At 41.0% G+C, this 19,139-nt stretch overlaps 2 protein-coding genes across 22 annotated transcripts in view; one reads left to right on the forward strand and one right to left on the reverse strand.

Annotated features, from left to right (window-relative positions):
- The window catches only part of ank2b (ankyrin 2b, neuronal), a 34,191-nt gene extending 20,090 nt beyond the window's left edge, over positions 1 to 14,101 (forward strand). For 4 of the 21 annotated variants that reach the window (XM_077501318.1, XM_077501322.1, XM_077501311.1 and 1 more), the window contains 27 exons: positions 135 to 233; positions 345 to 443; positions 548 to 646; positions 723 to 821; positions 899 to 971; positions 1,109 to 1,250; positions 2,347 to 2,428; positions 2,539 to 2,642; positions 3,057 to 3,095; positions 3,473 to 3,697; positions 3,869 to 3,967; positions 4,153 to 4,307; positions 4,403 to 4,614; positions 4,948 to 5,152; positions 5,231 to 5,327; positions 5,407 to 5,635; positions 5,747 to 5,872; positions 5,946 to 6,068; positions 6,222 to 6,248; positions 6,331 to 6,352; positions 6,794 to 10,843; positions 11,303 to 11,377; positions 11,459 to 11,590; positions 11,906 to 12,053; positions 12,249 to 12,309; positions 12,511 to 12,648; positions 13,483 to 14,101. In XM_077501318.1, coding sequence (XP_077357444.1) covers positions 135 to 233; positions 345 to 443; positions 548 to 646; positions 723 to 821; positions 899 to 971; positions 1,109 to 1,250; positions 2,347 to 2,428; positions 2,539 to 2,642; positions 3,057 to 3,095; positions 3,473 to 3,697; positions 3,869 to 3,967; positions 4,153 to 4,307; positions 4,403 to 4,614; positions 4,948 to 5,152; positions 5,231 to 5,327; positions 5,407 to 5,635; positions 5,747 to 5,872; positions 5,946 to 6,068; positions 6,222 to 6,248; positions 6,331 to 6,352; positions 6,794 to 10,843; positions 11,303 to 11,377; positions 11,459 to 11,590; positions 11,906 to 12,053; positions 12,249 to 12,309; positions 12,511 to 12,648; positions 13,483 to 13,497 — 6,975 coding nt within the window. In that variant the 3' untranslated portion in view covers positions 13,498 to 14,101. The remainder of the gene's footprint in view (positions 1 to 134; positions 234 to 344; positions 444 to 547; positions 647 to 722; positions 822 to 898; positions 972 to 1,108; positions 1,251 to 2,346; positions 2,429 to 2,538; positions 2,643 to 3,056; positions 3,096 to 3,472; positions 3,698 to 3,868; positions 3,968 to 4,152; positions 4,308 to 4,402; positions 4,615 to 4,947; positions 5,153 to 5,230; positions 5,328 to 5,406; positions 5,636 to 5,746; positions 5,873 to 5,945; positions 6,069 to 6,221; positions 6,249 to 6,330; positions 6,353 to 6,793; positions 10,844 to 11,302; positions 11,378 to 11,458; positions 11,591 to 11,905; positions 12,054 to 12,248; positions 12,310 to 12,510; positions 12,649 to 13,482) is intronic. The other 17 variants (XM_077501332.1, XM_077501317.1, XM_077501319.1 and 14 more) reach the window with 15 other exon arrangements.
- An 81-nt stretch (positions 14,102 to 14,182) lies between these two features.
- LOC144004251 (calcium/calmodulin-dependent protein kinase type II delta chain-like) lies at positions 14,183 to 17,535 on the reverse strand. The gene is made up of 4 exons (XM_077501333.1): positions 17,312 to 17,535; positions 17,027 to 17,102; positions 16,861 to 16,955; positions 14,183 to 15,423 (listed from the first exon to the last, which is right to left on the reverse strand). Exons 1-4 carry the CDS (start codon positions 17,415 to 17,417, stop codon positions 15,197 to 15,199), a joined length of 504 nt encoding a protein of 167 aa, XP_077357459.1. The 5' UTR covers positions 17,418 to 17,535; the 3' UTR covers positions 14,183 to 15,196.
- Between the last annotated feature and the right edge of the window lie 1,604 nt (positions 17,536 to 19,139).

Raw genomic sequence — 19,139 nt, forward strand, 5'->3', positions numbered from 1 at the left:
TTATCTCACTACATTTTACTTTACCTGTTACCAGCCCTATTTTATCATATGCTTGCATGCTGTTAGTTCTCGCTAAAATAGACCCACACTACAGTTATTGGATCATTATTCCTGTGTTGTGCTCTGTGCTTTAGTGTGGCCTTACCGCGCTTCATTTGGCAGCGCAGGACGATAAAGTTGCTGTTGCAGAGATCCTTGCCAGGAATGGCGCCAACCTCAACCAGCAGACCAAAGTAGGATACTAAAAAAAAAAATAAAAAAAAAATAAAAAAAATAAATACAATTTACATACATCATGGTTAAATCAAAAGTTTGGATCGTTATGGACAAGGTTTGTTTTACAGCTGGGCTACACTCCACTAATTGTTGCATGTCACTATGGAAACACCAAAATGGTCAACTTCCTTCTTCAAAATGGCGCCAGCGTGACAGTAAAGACCAAGGTATGAAATCCAGAATGAATTGTTCTGTTCGCTCAGAACTGCAATATAGCATGGCAACATTTTATTAGCTGTTGGATGTCACTTGAAATTCAACGCTTCCACAGAATGGATACAGCCCTCTTCACCAGGCAGCCCAGCAGGGCAACACGCACATCATCAATATACTGTTGCAGTATGGGGCCAAGCCAAATGCTGTCACTGTGGTAAGTTCATGCACATTCACATATGCACATACGCCACCTTTACATTTCTCTTTCTTTTTTTTTTTGTCTTGGCCAGAATGGGAACACCGCTCTCGGCATTGCTCGACGTCTGGGCTACATCTCTGTTGTGGACACGCTGAAGGTCGTCACAGAAGAGATTATCACCACTACGACGGTATGTTACACATACAATCACTAATCTGATTATATGAGATTTTGACCAAAAAAAATAAAAAATTCCCCCACCACAAGACGGTGACGGAGAAACACAAACTGAATGTGCCAGAAACGATGACGGAAGTATTGGATGTCTCAGATGAAGAAGGTCAGTCACAAGAATCCTTGCGTTCCTGTTCATTCTACAGTTTTCTCCTGCTATATTGCGGTTTGTCATTCGCCTCGCCGATATATTAGCTTCTTTTTTTTTCTTTTTTTCTTCTCCCCCCCTCAACCACTGCCAAGGCGATGACACCATAACAGGAGACGGAGGGGAGTATTTAAGGGCTGAAGACCTCAGAGAGCTTGGAGATGATTCGCTGCCAGGACAGTATCTGGATAACATGAACTACCTCTGCTTCAATAATGAGGGGGCGCACACTGGCAGGTAAAGCAAACTCAAAGGACATTAAAAGCACACCTCGTGTTACAAATGACCCTTTTTACGAACTTTTCAACTTATGTACAAGAAAAGTTGCCTCTAGTTAGGTACATATTTCGTGGTGCGAACTGTCTCAGCATGGCTGAGCGGATGGATCAATGCTATGCTTCTTGTGCTATCTATGTCGTGTTTCAGTTTTGTTTGAGTTGGGTTTTGTTTTGGTGAGAGGGTTTGTTGTCTGGTGTGCTGGTGTTTTTCCCCTGTCTCGTTAAGATCTGACTAGGTTCACCTGTGTGTTTCTAATTGGTTCCCTCTGCCCACTGTGTGTCACAGCTGTCTATTGTAAGTGTTCGTTAGTGTTGGTAATTAGGGAGTGGGGTTGTTTCACGCGTTGTGGGAGCATTGTTGCACCTTGTCTTGTCCTATGTGCTGCCTTTAGTCAAGTTTATCTACCTTTAGTCAAGTTTATCTACCTTTAGTCAAGTCTATCTACGTCTAGTCTAGTTTCTTCACGTCAGCTCCAAATGTCCCTCACGTCCACGCCAAGAGTCATCGTCACGTCTTCCTGTCTCCTCAAGTCTTCACGTCTCTTCATCTCCACGTCTGGTCACGTTCTCTACATTTGGTCACGTTCTCCACGTCAACCCAGATCACGACCACGCCAAGCCTTCACGCCACGCCAAGTCTTTACGCCACGCCAAGTCTTGTTCACCTCACCCAGTCTAATCACTTTCCACCCATTTAATAAAGTTATCATCCCTGTCAGTTTTCTACCTGCCTGGTTTCTCCTCTATTGAGTCCCACCACATCCTTACCGAAACAATCTAAACATGTTGCTGTGTCTGCAGTCGGAAGTTCAGCTTACCAGTGATTCTCAATTATTTTCTGTTTTGCCCCCACTAGTCTAAAAACAGCATTCTGATTAATGTTGTGTTAGTGGAGTATGAGTTAAGCAACATCTACCTGTTTTTATCCATCTCAAGGAAATGAAACTGAAAATGACATCACAGTTGCTCAGGTAGCAACCAATCACGGCTCACCGTGAGCCGTGATTGGTCACTGCCAGAGTCTTGAGCATTGTATTGTGTTATTTCCATTGCAGTTCCGAAAGGTCTTTCACCCCCACGCGCCAAAGATACTATCATAAACATGAAAGCATGTTGGATGAAATGCTCACCTGTCAGGTACGCACACTGCACAGAAATTGAACTCTGCACAGAAATTTCGGGTTGTGGGATAGTTCTTACTGAGTTGCACTACAAAACTGTTTTTTGTTTTTTTGGCTTTGTCCCAGGCGTCATCACTTCCAAGGGAAAATGAACAAGACTCATACAGGTTGAGTTGGGGCACAGAGAATCTGGACAACATAGCTTTATTCTCCAGTCCACTGCACTCTGGGTATGTACAGTAATGAAACAAAAAAAAAAAAAAAAAAGTTTGGTGTCAGAAGTGGGATACAATGGCTTCACAAGAATAATTGAATAAGTCTCCTTCCCCCTTCGAGTTTGTCCAAAATCTGCTTGAACACTAGCTACTCTTCTGCTATCATGCCACCTTAGAAGCACCGGGGTGTTTGGATGTCATCTTACAGAAAAAGCAGAAAATACGCAGATAGGCGTAAAGAGGTGTGTTTTTCAGCGAATAGTTTATTTTCTACAGAAAGATTTGAGAGTCAGTGAGTATTTGTCAAGGGTAGCGAGGGTTGACTGTACTACTCTCATGGAACATCAAGCGAAGCTCAACTGATTCTGACATACTCCTTCTTCTCTCTCTGGGTTTCACTTTGGCTGGAATTCTGTCCGATGTTTTTAGCCGTTCCTCTCCGTGCCGTGATCACACGGACCACAGCAGGTGATCTTCCATGCCTTGATTCAGCCATTCCATTACTTTTTTTTTTTTCTTCATTTTTTTGCTCCATCTTTGGGGACATTCTTGTCATCCACATACTTTGAGTTGACTGTATATTATTGTGGTTGTTTCGTTTGGTGTCTCTTCTGTACACTTGTTTGTTTTAAACGTATGATGGCAAGATAGATGCTTATCAGAGCTCACTGACAACTGAGCCGTATTTAAATGTCATTTTGAGTGTGTTGTTCAGGCTGTTTGAAAGCGCTATATAAATAAACTTAAGTTGAGAGTCGACGCAAAAATCATAAGGACAAGAGGTCCAGGTCCAATATGCTCGGTTGCATTTTACGTATTAAAGCGTCTGCTCTCCTACTCATCAGCTTCCTGGTTAGCTTCATGGTGGATGCAAGGGGCGGATCCATGCGGGGCTGCCGCCACAATGGCCTCCGCATCATCATCCCACCTGGGAAGTGCAGCGCTCCCACACGAGTGACCTGCAGGCTGGTGAAAAGGCACCGGCTGGCCAGCATGCCCCCCATTGTTGAAGGCGAGGGTCAAGCCAGCAGGTTTATTGAAGTTGCACCGTTTGGAGGCCAGCTTCTTGGGTAAGAACGCTGACTTTGGCTTTTCCCTCCCTGGGTTTCACTTTCTCCAGAATTCTGTCCCGTGTTAAGTTGTCAGAAGTTGGACCAAATTTCCACATTGCATCCAAGACCAAATGTTGTGTGCGTGTCTTTTCTCACTTATTGCTGCGTATTGGAACGTCAATGGCACAGTAAGCTCCACCTCCCCAGTGCCCCACCACCTCTCAATGAGGGAGAGAGTTTGGTGAGCAGAATCCTCCAGCTTGGCCCGCCGGGGACAAATTTCCTGGGGTAGGCTGCAAAAAAAGAGAGGGAACAAAATGTGCATACGAAAGAATGCTTGTTTGATTTCTCTTGTTGTCATTTAATTTTGTGCTTTTGAATTACTCACAAAAAGTTAGGGAATTCTAAAGTTTTAGCAGCAGTTTGATCTGGCCCGACGTGCACCGCTAAAAACTTGCTGTTCCCCCATCCAGTCCTGTAATTGTGGAGGTGCCCCACTTTGCTGCGCTGCGCGGGGGGGAGCGGGAACTTGTTATCTTGAGGAGCGAGACAGGAGAGAGCTGGAAGGAGCACCACTGTGAGCACACCCAAGAAGAACTCAACCAGATCCTCAACAGCATGGATGAAGGTTGGTCTCCTTCTCAGTGTCGTGCTCAGCATCTAAATGTGCCTCTAAGGCAGTTGCAACAGTCATTTGAGCGTTTCGGTTTTTCCCTCCGCTAGAGCTGGACTCTCAGGAGGAGCTCCAGAAGAAGCGCATTTGCCGTATCATCACCAGGGATCTCCCACAATACTTTGCGGTGGTGTCACGTATTAGGCAAGACAGTATTCTAATTGGTCCTGAAGGAGGTGTCCTGTGCAGCACGGTTGTACCCCAAGTGCAAGCAGTTTTTCCTGAGGGGGCCTTAACCAAAAGGATCAGGGTGGGCCTGCAGGTAAATGACATTGGTTTGGAGTTTCTCATGTGTGAGACATATTGCACGCTGGTTGTAGCAAAGATACTACAGCATTGGACTCCTCTAGTACAGTGGTACCTTGTTTTTGGGTATGGACTGGAACGGATGTTATTTAAATTCAATAGGAATAATTGATTTTTATATACAAGCTTGGACCTTAAATCCTGCAGTCAATGTACCACTGTACCTGTAAGAGAAAGTAGATTTTATCTTAACAAAACAAGATCTGGATTGAATCATCTACCGATTCCAAGATTTTTATTTTACTCTGGAATGTAACAAACGTTTGATTGCAAGTCTCTGTTGTCATAGGCTCAGCCAGTGAGTTTGGATATTGTCAGGAGAGCTCTTGGGAACAAGTCCAGCTTCAGCCCCATCGTCACTCTGGAGCCCCGCCGAAGGAAGTTTCATAAACCCATAACCGTGACGATCCCAGTCCCGAAAGGCAACTCTGACCCCGTCCTCCACGGTATGGGACGGGACACCCCAACTTTACGACTGCTCTGCAGTATCACAGGTAAAGACCAAACTCATTGGTCAACCACAGACGCACGCTTGCCATTTTTTGTTGAGTCGGTTTGAGTCTGTTTTTCAGGTGGAACAACACCAGCCCAATGGGAAGACATAACAGGAACCACTCCCTTAACATTTGTCAGCGACCGTGTGTCCTTCACTACTAACGTTTCTGCGAGGTAACAGTCAATATATATTAAAATGAACCTGAAGGATTGAAGGTGCAACTGACCTCAATCATTGTTTCAATGTGTCTAGGTTTTGGCTAATAGACTGCCGGCAAGTCCAGGAATCGGTCACCTTCTCCTCTCAAGTGTACCGGGAGATCATCTGTGTGCCTTACATGGCTAACTTTGTCATCTTCGCCAAAACCCATGACCCCATCGAGGGCCACCTGCGCTGCTTTTGCATGACTGACGACAAGATTGACAAAACGCTGGAGCAGCAAGAGAATTTCACAGAGGTGGCCCGCAGTCGAGATGTGGAGGTAGGTTCAAGTAAATGTGCTTTACTTGAGTATTTATTTTTCAAAACAACCTTTTACCTTTACTCACGTTAGCAGAGAGAGTGAGTACCTTTACCTATCCTTTTTTTTTAGGTTCTAGAAGGAAAACCCATCTATGCAGATTGCTGTGGAAACTTTGTTCCCCTCACCAAAAGTGGCCAGCATCATCTCTTCAGCTTTTTTGCCTTCAAGGAGAATCGACTCACGCTTTTCATCAAAGTCAGTGCATTTTCTATATTTGCTCATTTCGATACACGTATTAGATTGATGTTGACCTCATAGCTGTTTGCAGATCAGAGACAACACCCAAGAGCTGTGCGGTCGCTTGTGTTTTCTGAAAGAACCGCGGAGTTACAGGTCACTCACCCACAACGCCATATGCAACCTCAACATCACCCTGCCGTCATACTGCAAGGTGAGGCAGTCCTCAGTCCTGGAAGCTATTTCATTTCATATTGATGATTGTATTGATTTGTTTGATTTCAGGAGCGAAAGCCTTACAGTCGCTGAAAAAAATGCACTTTTTGTCTCTCTCTCCTTCTTCCTGCTTCGCTGCTTTGGGAAAAAGGAGTCTGATTCTGATCAAGATGAAGAGGTAAATACAGCTATTTCCCCCCCCATCAACATATATGAAATTTTAATTGATCCCTTTTCTTTAAATGTTTTCTTTTTTACAGATTAACACAGCACAAGAGAGATGTAAGCCATTTTTTTTTTCATTTGGGTTGAAGAAAAGATTACAACAATAACCATGGCATGCAAACATACATGAACTTCACTTGCTACTTTGTTGTGGTTCTTGCTGCCTTCACCTGCATCGTCTGCAAATGAAACACACACTAATAATAGTGTTTTTATTTTCGTTTTTAAACCCCGCTTTCACTTTATATCAGTATACCACTCATACCCTATCATAATGCTGGATTCTACATCTTTCATCATCTTTTTTTTGTGTGTGTCTCTTTTGGTCTTTTTATATGCGCATTCCCCAAAGATCGCATGTTGAATGAAAGAACAGGATGTTAACTGTATACCTCTGTATACATTTTGGCCTGACCACATTCTCAACTGTTTGTCTCCTTTCATTTGAATTTTTAATTATTATTTTACTCCTTAAATTGTTCGTCCACCAAATTGAAGATGAAGAAATGGCGGCGTCAGTCCCGAAATCCGAGCTGATTCGGGAACCAGACCTCCTATCGGACGTTTCGGAGATGAAACAAGATTTGATCAAGATGACGGCCATTTTGACAGCCGATCCCTCGAAAAAATCCTCTTCTTTGGAAGGGTGTGGTTCTGAGAAAGGAGCACACGATGTTTCGAGGGTGCCATTAGAATTAATGGAGAAGGACCTCGAGAAAGTCAAAGAGGACCTTGAGAAAGTTAGTAAAATACTAAGGAGTGGAACGTATGATGAAGCAACAGAAGAAACAGCTACAGCAAGTAGGGAGGCTGAAGAATGGGTCCTCCTCTCTGATAGTGAGATAAAGGAGGCCCAGATGAAGGCAACCTTTAAAAACCCAGAGGCTGCCTTTTGTGCAGATAAGGCTAACCGAGGGACGCCCAGAACTAAAGCCACAAAAGACAGCTGTGATTCTAAAGAATACCTCCTTGATAGACCAAGAACAAAATCAACAACTTCAACCAAAGTACAAAGGCATCCTGGCGAAGAGGGGAAAGGTCAGCGACAAGCTAACAAGTCCACGGTTTCTGTTACATCACAGCCTGTGTCCCCGCTTGTGGAAGAGACTCCCATTGGCTCAATAAAAGACAAAGTCAAAGCCTTACAACAAAAGGTAGAGGCCGAACAAACGAGAAAAGGAATCAAGCCTTCGCAATTGCCTGTTAGCGCCAAGCTGCCTCCAAAAGTCAAAGAAACCCGTCCATCTAGAACAACACCTGAAGCTGGATCTGAAAAACATGAGGATAGCATCTCAGTTAAAGAGTTGATGCAAGTGTTTCAAAAAGGACCCTCACAGAGAGAATCTGAGCTGTATAAGGCCAAAACAGCAAAGGTGCCGAGACTGGAAGATACCCCAAAGTCAGAAAACCTATTGACAAAATCTGCACGCAAAGAACGAGAAGTATCTCTTGATTCTAAGCTTTGTCCACTCAGCAAGGTGGAAAAAAAGGACCCTGCTGAGTCACAGAGAACCAAAACAAGAGACTTTGGAAAAGGTGACAATGACGAGAACTCCCAAGATGAAGGTGCCCCTGCAGACTCGACTAGTGCCAGTTCTGGAACTCCTCATCTGAGTTCTGAGGACAGTTACAAGCATGAGGGTCTGGCCACCCCTGGAACAAGCCCTGAAAGTCTGTCTCTTTCACCCAAAAATGAACAACAAACATCTCATGCCGGAGCAAAAACCACTCCGGTGCTTGAAGAGGCAAGTACGGAAAGGACTGCAATGCCAAGTCAGAGGCTTAGCCCTGGTGACCAACAGTCTACTGATTTGACCTTCGGCGTGTCTCTCAGCCAGGCTGCAGATGACCGTGCACCAAGTGAGTCCACATCTGATTCCAGGAGCAGGCCTTGGTGTTTTAAATCTGACGCCACACAAGAGACCATTGTAAATGCTTTAGAAGAGGTTACTGATGGCAGCAGCCCGGATTTTCAGCTATCCTTGCCTTTAGCTAGTTCGGAAACTTCTAATTCTTTTTATAAGTGCCATGGAAGCTTGGAGTTACCTATAAAACAAGATTCAGATCCTCTCAGTCCATTAGCTGACGAGTCTTTGACAATTAGCCACAGAGACTCGCTCGAGGGTAGTCCTGTTATGGATGAAAACTCTTCCATTAAATCCCCAGATTCCATTGAACCCAGCCCTACGAAGGAATCCCCTCCTCATGACTCCTTAGAGAGTAGCCCTGTCGACCAGCAGAGCCATCCATCATTCCCATTCATTGTAGATCATCCAAGTCAATCCGTAATCCATCCAGAGTCCTCTAATGAAGCATCGATTAAAGATGCATTGCATGGTAGGCATTTCCGAGACCTTGAGGGTAGTGCCGATGATGACAGTTGTGAGCAGACATCACAGATGACGAGTTCTGGTAAGAGTCCTCTCTCCCCTGACACCCCTAGTTCTGATGAGGTAAGTTACGACTTCAATCCCAAACATCCTGACTATTCATCCCTCTCTTTCCAATTCAAACCTGCAGTCATCTACGAAGACCCAGAGGAGGAGGATGCATCAGACAGCAGTCAAGCTCACAAAAGAAATACAGCTAGAATGAAATCAGTTGATGAGATGGAGGGGGACTTAGAGTTCCCAAGGGACACACAATGTAAATTTGGGGTGAAAAGACTTGCTGCGGATACAGGGTTGCCTCCTATCTCTGACCCCCATATTAAAGTTCCCTCTTCTTTTTCAGCAGGTGTACATGATGGATCCCACACAAAAGATGTCCACAACGAAACAGCTAGTATCAGTCAAGAGGAAGCCTACACAGACTGTTCCAAGCTCAATCTGAAAACAGCGCCGCAACCAACAGGTCCGCCACCCGTTGTTGCTGGTGCAAACAGTCCTTCCAAAACGGCGGGAACATTAAACATAGAAAATCGAACTGATGAGCAAAAGGAGGACAGTTTACGAAAGTCAAGAGAAATTGTGCCAGGGTTCGGTGTTGCCCCATTTCCAACCTATTCATCAGCTAGTAACATAACAGATGAAGTCAAAGCAGCACCAGAGGTTGGACTTGATACACTGAGTCAAACGAAGGAAAGGTTTAAACCAGAGTTCTGTATCTATGACGATACGGACGAGGATGAAGTTCCCAGAACTGAGTCCAAAGGTGTCACTGCAAAGGTGGACGCAGCATACTCATGGTCTGCCATGGTGGATGATGACAACACTTTTGAAGCTCATCTCAAAGTGGAGGAAGAGAAGATACTCAATCTGGTGGTGGACTCTCAGTCTCAGCCAGGGACACCAGATACCACACCGGGTAAATCACCAACTGAGGAGAGCACGCCAACAAGTGAACCCAACCCTTTTCTCTTCCAAGAAGGAAAGCTTTTTGAAATGACCCGAAGTGGCGCTATCGATATGACCAAAAGGAGCTGCGAGGAAGACGGGGGCGGCTTTGCTTTTTTCCAAATTGGTGAACATCCGCTCGAGGGGCCCTTATTAGGAAACAGCAGGCAAGAATCGGCAACCCAACAGGAAGTCGGCCTAAATCTAAAACTTGAGGCCAAGATTAAGGACCCATCTGAAGAAACTGTAAATTCGCAGCTTCAGTTGGCAACTGACGTAGATCAGGCATCCGCCAAATTAAAAATCCCCAAAATGGGCCTTTCAGCTTCAGCCAAATCTGCTGCCAAAGATCAACCAGACGCAGAAAGCCTAGAGGTGAAAACAGATCACAGTCTAAACAGAGAATCCTCTGATCTAGATTCAAGCTCCAATGATCAAATGATTATGAATGTAGAAACAGCAGAAACTACTATTACCAGATCTATATACTCTGAGCAGGGAAGAGAGTCATCCGATTCCTCTCCAGATGAATCAAAGTCAGTGATGCAACCCCCAAATTCGACTGAAGCACCCCAGAATAGCATGTCTGATACTGCTCCCCTCAAAATCCAATCTAAATCAGCTCATCAAGTAAAAAATAAAACAGCTCCAACTGCCTCTGTATCAAAATCACGAATTCCCATCAAATCTAAGTCTCTCAAGCCAGATTCTTTGGTCAAAACCGCTGAAGACAAAAAACCCAGAGGGGCCACAAACAAGGATGCACGGAGAAAGTCCGAAGGAACTTGTGTGGATGCCAAGGCTAAGACGTCCGCTAAGAGCTTTTCTGAGGGGTTCTCATCCAGGCCATCCACTAATACAAAATCCTTCCAGTCGAGATTGCCTATCAAAGGTAAAGTGTCTTCTCAATTGTCAACCACCAGTAAACAGAAAAGCAAGGCACGCAAGCACTCTGCCGACTCTTTTGAAGAGATCACTGACGAGGCCGCAAAGCTTGTGAAAAGACTGGCCGAGACGAAGAAGAAAGACGACGACGATGGCGACAACTCCAAGGACCAGAGTAGTCTTATTGATACGTCTGTAATCGAAAGGGGCGCGCTCACCGATATGCACTCCGTACCCTCTGGAGATGATGTTTCCATTAGGCGGCGGAGCGGCGACGCTGTTGGGACACAGGTGCAGCAAATCCCAAGCAATAGAGCTCAAAGTCAAGGTATGCCAGCTATGGTCAGCCTGTGCCTTTCACACAGATATTTACCAGTACTTTGCTTTATTTGAGTATCCATTCTTGCAAACACTTTTTATTTTTACTCCCTAGATTTGAACAGATTGAACTAATGTCTGTACACTTCAAACCTTACTTCTTTTTTTTTTTCCTTTTACATTTTTCAACCTCCAGGGAATACGGCACAAAGTAATCAAGATCTGGCAAATATCAAAAGTCAGTATCTGTTCTTCTAAAGTACACAGAGTGTCAGTACTTTTGCAACATCTAGAAATCACTGATACCTGCATTCAGATCTTGAGACAAGAGCCTTGTGTCTCTTTTCTGTGTGAAAGGCATTGACCTAATAGACAGCATGGAGGTTTTTTTTTTTTGCCCCCTAAACCTTTTCCAATTTGCCTGATTCGATTGAATAAGTGTTTACCTGTCCTGTGCTATTTACAATAGATGCACAGGGTCAAGCAGAGAGAAAAAAGCAGACTTTTTCAACAATAGCTGACCACCTGGGCTTCAGCTGGGAAGGTGATTAGTGCTGCTTTTATCAATCTCCCCATTGTCTTCATCGCACAATGTCGATAACTTATTCTAATAAATTTGGCTCAGAGCTGGCACGAGAACTGGAATTCAGTGAGGAGAGGATCAACTTGATAAGGACTGAAAACCCAGAGTCCTTGCAAGACCAAAGTTACGCTCTTTTGGAGCTATGGACTGAAGGAGAGGGAATACATGACAGAGGTTTGTACAATGTTGTCGGTAAGGAGCCAAAAATACAGTTTATAAAAGTTTTTTTTAATTCTCAACGTACACATTCCTGAAAGATCTTAGTGGTTCTTCGCCTGGGTTCGGTCACACCTCAGAGAGCCAGATTTGAGAAAAGGCTATGCCCCCTTTCATTTTATTCACCAGTAAAATCTATACCTATGTCTTGAATTTTAAAAAAAAGAATAGGATTCTGTGAATGCGCATAGGAAAGTGGTGGGGTTTAGAACCTCCAACAAGGCGAAGAAGCACTGTCCAAATGTGTCATTGGAATTTTCTCCTCCGACGTAGAAACGACACTCATTAAGAGACTGACCGCGATCAACCGCATGGACATCGTTCACCTGATCAAAACCGAATCGGCTGCATCAACGCAGGAGGCGTCATCAGACAGTGCCGCGATGACACAGCAGCAGCGGAATGAGATGGACACAACATGGTGAGCTATCCGGGGTAGTTGGCCATTTTGTAAAGCCATCACCATGTATCACCCTCAGGTCAGATTTGAACCAAACTCTTTGGCGTTCAATCATAAGTTAGCATTTGCAGCATCATATTCTCAGAAATGTTGTTGAAGTTAAACCTATGTGTTATGCTTTACATAATTTTCTTGCTGTTTGCCGCCATGATGCAGCAGCGGGCAAAGTGTGTGTGCAGAGTCAACACACTTGGAACACGCAGGCAGTCTGAAACAGGCAAGTCCTCCAACCTTTTTACAATTGTTCACAGTCAGTCCAAGGCATTAGTGCACTCAGCATTTACTAATAGGAATGAATAGTCAACATGAGGAAGAAGCGATTCACATCAAGTCAAATGTTTTGTTTCGGGCAGTTTGTCTTGTCTTGTCTTGTTTTCTTTTGCAGTCTTGTGACTATTCCACTGTTTGTTTTTCGTAGCAGCAGACCCCGGGCGCCGCGTCATCATCGCGGTTCGAGGTGGAGCCCGCCAAGGATCGAAAAGTGAGCAAGGTTGTCAAGACGACAGTGACGACGAGACGGAGGTCGGGAGACACGAGCAGGGAACACTTGGAGAAGGTTAGCGATAAGATCACATAGGATTGCAGTGGGGGTTTTTTCTGTAATATAACTTACTTCTGGTAACAAATACATCTTATATACAAGTCTGTTGGGACATTCTTTTTTTTTTTAAACAATAATTTCAAATTCTCTTTAGGCTATGATGTGTCCACTACAGAGGAAATTTTTTTTTCCAAACTTAAATGCTAGGCTCAAATACAGTTAAAATAATTCTAACAATACTTTGTGTTCTTAAGAGTCTTATCGAAAACATGGTAACAATATTTAAAGCCTAAATTTGTTCAATAAAAAGTGTTAGACACTTACTTTTCCTCGTCCCTAAAAAGTGCTTGCACTGAGGGAAGCCATTTTCTTTTATGATGGTAGCAAAGCCCCACCCCTACACATTTGGTATCATTGGAAAGCTCTGAATGTCCTCTATAGAGCACAAAATGAGTTAATTCAATCATATGCACTGGGTGGGAGATATTCCGGTTTAAAAAGGTCCACTACAGAGGACAAATTTAATTAACAAATTTGCTGGTTGGCGGGAGGATAATTACTTTTTTTTTTTTAGTAATATTACAATTTTATTTCTGCAACAATGCATCTTTTTTTAAATATAAAATTCAGACTTTATTCCCACAGCATGGTACCTTTTTTTCTTCTAATTTTCTGACTTTATTCTCATAACATTGCAAGGTTTTTGTGTATTCCAACTTTAATCTAATTTTTATTCATCAAATCAATTTTGTTTTTTTTTGTTTTTTTTAGATTTGAGTACAAAGCAGCAGTTATAGTTTTGCCTTCTGAGTAACATGCTATTTTGCCTGTGTGTGCGTGTCCCCTCAGAAGCCAGATGCATAAAGTCCAGCAAAGATGACCGCGAGAGATGAGGAAAAAGTGATGGGACTGAGCAGCTGCTTCCCTTTATCTTCCATTTTAGTGCCGATTGATGGTTTCCTTATTCTCTCTATTTGTGGAATTTTCTTGCTTCTGTTTTAATTTTTTTTTTTTTTGTATTTTATCTTTTGCTCCTTTTGTGGCCAAAGACTGCATCCCTATTGTCCCAGTGTTTACTGTACAACCGGCCGCTATGGTGAACGGACGGATGATCAACGAGACAACCTCTTCACGCACCTTCATTGATTTACAGCTACTTTGTCTGGTGTAGTCTCAGCTACTCTGTGTGCATCTGTGTTTGTCAGAGAGAGAATGTGTGAGTGAGTTGAGTGCGTGTGTGTGTGAGATAGAGTGGCTGATTAAATTAAGAGCGTGCGTGTGATGCAGCTTGCTGAATGTTTTTTTTTTTTTTTTTTAATTTAATTTATTTAAATACACGTGGCGTCCCGTGTAATGTCACAGCTCCTAAAAAATGTCTTGGGAAGAAAGAAATGTCGGCTGAATGACAAGCTGTCAAAGTGCACAATTGTTCACACACGTGTTCGTGAATAAACTCTCTTCAAAGTTATAGGCTGCATCTCAGTAGCAAAGCTAGTAGAGTCATTTTTTTTATGGATAAAGACGTTATTTATAGCACGAAAAACACATGTAGCAAAATTCAGGTGGAGTTTAATTTAGCAAGGCAAAAAGTCAATGTCATGAGAATAAAACCATACATTTATAAGACGTTTGTAAGATTACAACGAAAGCGTTTTAAAAATACAGTGAGAATTTAGAGAGACTAGTTGTAATTTTGTGTGGGAAAAATAAAAATATTGTTAGTACAAAAAGTTCAAATTTAAAAAGTTCATAATTTAAAAAAATAATATTGTTATGAGCTGGAGGTTGGATCCCAAAGCGCAGACACCAATAAGGTTTTTAACTATTCACATCGAGAGGCGTAGAACAAACTTAGACGAGAAACAAAGAGAGTTGCACAGAGGACAGAAAGCAATAATCTGGCAAAACACACAATTCTCAGACTGCACCTACAGATAGTGAATCGATCTGATTGGTTGTAGCAAGTAAAGGACTAAAGACATCACATAGGTCCAGACATCACCTAAAGGATTAAAAATTGACATCACATAGCCTAAAACTAGTTGAAACTAGTTGATTGTTATACTATGGTTACATCAGTTCACAACAGACACTTGACCTCACGGTCGTGAACCAAACTTAACAGGTCATGAACTCAAACTTAACCCTGGCGTGACCCCAGACATGACAAATATATATATAAAATATATAATTTAAAAGAATACGGATGTACTTTGTTGATTATAGAGGAAATATAATAGATGGAGACGAAAGATTGGACAAAAAAAATTACAATATTGATTTAGTCATGAAATAGTCATACTTTTGTTAGAGAAAATATGAATAATTATGAGGAAAATAATTTAATTTTACAAGAAAATATTGTGTGAAATCAATAATTTTAGACAAAATGTGAATAATGCGAATAGAAATTTGCTTCTTGAGAATGGATTCGATTTAATGTGGGAAATATCTCACAGTGGCAATTAAAAAAAATGAAAGAACAAAAACAATTCATTTTCATCCTTGAACTTCTCTACTGTGCTATAATTTGGTGAGTGGCCCAAAATAAGTTTTCTTGCTGTTAGTTTGTGTGCAGTGAGGTCGAGCCGCTTCTATGGAAGTGAATGTGGCGCCACGTGCCGTTGCGTCGGTGCCAGATGCGAGTCTCCTCCGCCCTGGCCGTTTTAGCCCGGGCGTCCAGCCCGATGGTCTGGGTGAGGCGGACGTACGCAATGCAGGCCGCGTTCTCTCCCATCATGTGCACGTGAGGGTCGACAACAATGGTGTGAGGAAGACCTCCAACTCCCACTGAAAAGGCAAAACACACAACACTCGCTCATTCCACTTAACCACTTAAAGATGGCACATGACAGCGTTCCTTTTGGAATATTCCAACTATATCGCTCTAAAATTATGATTTTTTTTGTGGTATTACAAAATTTTTATTGTAATATTACGAGTTTTTATTACAGAATTCTGACTTTATTTTATTATGACTTTTTTTGTCATAATGCTAAAACGTTTTTATTGTACTTTTACAGGTTTTTACTGCAGTACTACAACTTTATTCTTCTACGATTACACATATTTTAATTGTAACTTTAGAAGTTTAAAATATTTTAAATATTTTTATTCTCCAATGGCTTTTTTTTTTCATAAAGCTACATTTTTATTGCAACATTTTTTATGCACTATTTTAATTCCATTCTACTACGACTTTTTTTTGTAATACGGCAGCATTTTTATTTTGATATTACAGGTTTTTATTGCAGTATTCTGATTTTATCCTACTATGACATTTTTATTGTAATATTACACATTTTTATTGCAGTGTTCTGAATTTATTCTCCAACTATTTTTTCACAACAATTATTTTTTTAATAGTAACATTACAAGTTCTTATGCAGTATTCTGATTGTATTCTCTGACTACTTTTTCTTAATATTGCGACATTTTTATTGTAGCATTACAAGTTATGGCAGTGTTCCAATTTCATCCTCCTGCAATTTTTTTGTAATACTGAGACTTCTTAATTGTAATATTACACATTTTTATTGCAGTATTGTGTTTTTACTCCCCTATGACTTTTTTTTCATAATATTGGAACATTTTATTGTAGCATTGTTTAGTTTTTTATTGCAGCATTCCAACTTTATTCTTGCCTTTTATGTAATATTCAGAAATGTTATTTCAACAGTACAACATAATTTTGTAATATTTTGACTTTATGCTTTTAACATTGTGACTTTTGTAATATTGTGACTTTATCCTCCAAACATTATATAATTATAACATTACAACTTTTTTTTTTTTTTTTTTTTTGCAACATTACTACTTTTTGTACACCATTTGGCTAGTACAAATATGACTTTTTTTTTTATTTTTTAGCAATACAATTTTTCTTATTTCATGACTTTTTCGTAACATTTCAGCTTTATTCTTGTACTGTTCCCACGTTTTGCCCAATTTTAAAATTCAAATTTCAACTTCATCCTTTGCAATTTTTTGTTAATGTTACACTTTTTTTTTGCAGTATTCTAAGATTACTCTCGTAACATTAAGACTTAACCTTTTAATATTTATACTTACTTTATTCCTTAATTATTTTTTTTCCGTAAATTACGACTTTGTTTTTTTTAACAATGCATCTTTTATCCTGGTAATAGTCTGACCGTATTTCAGTAAGATTGTGTTTCCCCCAATCAGTCAATCCATCTGAACACAGCACTTTTTGTGTATAGTTACCATTTTGCATAAAGTAGGCATGAAACTCCATGTTGTGCACTAAGACGCCCAGGCTTTCAGGCTCGAAGCACGTGAGACCCGGATCGCACATTTCCCTGAGGCACAATATGAAACTTTTAATAAGCCCGATGAATTTTAGTGAGTCGAGTGACTGAATTGAACTGACTTGTAAGTGTTGTAGTCTCCGGCGGTGATGGCTGTTAGCAGCTTCTTCGTGGCCTCAATGATCTCCTGCTTGAGGCCTAACAGACACATGTGTTATTAAGTCACAGTAATAATTGAAATAGTTATATTGCAATTTTATTATTATTATAGACTAATCAGAGCATTGATTTTAGTGATGTATTTTTTTGCCCTCATAATATTGTTTTAATTTTGTAACATTATTTCTATTACTGCACCATTATTCAGATAATAATGCTCTTGATAATACGGTACCTGAAATAATTACCTCGAATGTCATCAGGTTCAGTACTGTTGCCACTCAGCTGAACAGTCACTTTGCTGCTAAGAATCCCCTCCAGGGATAGCAAAACCACAAAAAGATGGCAAAGCATTCTCACGGTTAAAAAAGCCTTTCTGCTCTCGCACAATTGTATGTCCAAGTTATCCTATATAAAGTCAAAACATCTGTTTTCTGATTGGACAGTTGCAGAGACATTGTTGGTTTTAAAGTGTCCCTTTAGACTCCTGCTGGACTTTAATTTGTCAATACAAAATTGTGTGTGCGTGGACCCAAAGCAAACCAGTAGCTATACAATTAAATGCAACATTTTTTCCTCGTAGTATTCTGACCTCATTCTTCAAAGACAGTGTTCTTAACTTTTTTTTAATCAAATCTGGCTCTCTTTACCTTGATTTCAGAAAACGTTTTGTGCTTCTATAACTCCTCGCCATTCAGCATAACAATGTGTTCAGTTTTGCTAGCTCGCTAGTTGTGCTGGACTAGATGCAGCAAACAAAAAAACAGCAGAGGCCCCAGAATTGAACCCTGTGGAACACCATACGGTCCGTTATACTGTATATGCAAATACATATTGCACATTAGCACAACTGTACTGTTTCGTAATCGTCACAATCACACATATTTTCATAATAATCAAACTTTAAAACTTTTCTGGCATTCAACCCTAAGTTTGTAACATTCCAACTTTTTTTGTACTATATTGCAACTTTTTCCCCGGTTTTCCAACTTTGTTCTAAAAAAAAATTTTTGTATCTTCATATTCTGACTTTTTACTACCATGTTTTTGTTTTTGTTTTTACTTGTTTGTTTGTTTTTTAAGCGTAGCATTACAACCTTTATTTTGCAGTGTTTCCACTTCATTGTCACATTTTTTGTGACTTTTTTTCTCTCATAATATTCTGACTCAATGGGGAAAATAAAGAGGGAAAAATGCTTCTACGCGTCCACAATGTGAGTGCAGGGGTCAGGCAGGATATGGGAGGGACGAGCCGGATTCCGCACAGTGTAAGCCGAGCGCTCTCAGCTGTTGAGTCCACAGAGAAGAGGAAGAAGAAGCCCACTTGCCCATCAATCTGCTTCCTCTCTTTGCATTTAAAAGCGAAACGGCTACAGCAAGAGCGCGCCAGCTGGACGTATTACAAAGTGCCTCACCTGTCAAATTCCAGATGGTCTGAGAAGGAAATCAATGGGAAAGGAAGGTGGAATGATAAGCATTTACAGTCTGAGCAGTAGTGTGTGGAATACAGGAGCTCAGAACTAGAGAACTGAGTTTAATTTGTTGGCTGTCTCACATTCAAGTCATCCCGAGCCCGAGATCAGTTGTCACTACAAACATGATTGTTCATACACATTCAAAAAAAAAAAAAGTTTAAAACAACTCAATACAATTTCAAAGCCTATGAGGTTGTGGATGTGTTTGGATATTACAGTAGTACTTACCATATAATGTCACAGTTTTTCAAAAGTATTCGTGTGACATTATTATTCTATCCCTGTAACATTTTTTACTTTCTTTGGATAGTTTCATTACATTATTGCAATGTAATGAGCTTGCATACATACATGTAACTTTGTCATATTCTGACTTTACGTTACATATATTAAGACTTTATTCTTGAAACGTCATCACTTTTTTTTAAGTCTGATTTTGTTTTTGTAACATTACATATCTTTTTGCATGAGTATATTCCCACTTTGTCCTACGAGCATTACGACTTTTCTTGTAAAATTGACTCTTTTTTTTTTTTTTTTTTTTTTTTTTTTTTTTTTTGTAACGTTACAACTTTTTATGCAATATTATTGCTTTATTGTG

This window comes from Festucalex cinctus, chromosome 16, assembly GCF_051991245.1.
Source record: "Festucalex cinctus isolate MCC-2025b chromosome 16, RoL_Fcin_1.0, whole genome shotgun sequence".
Classification (NCBI taxonomy): Eukaryota; Metazoa; Chordata; class Actinopteri; order Syngnathiformes; family Syngnathidae; genus Festucalex; species Festucalex cinctus.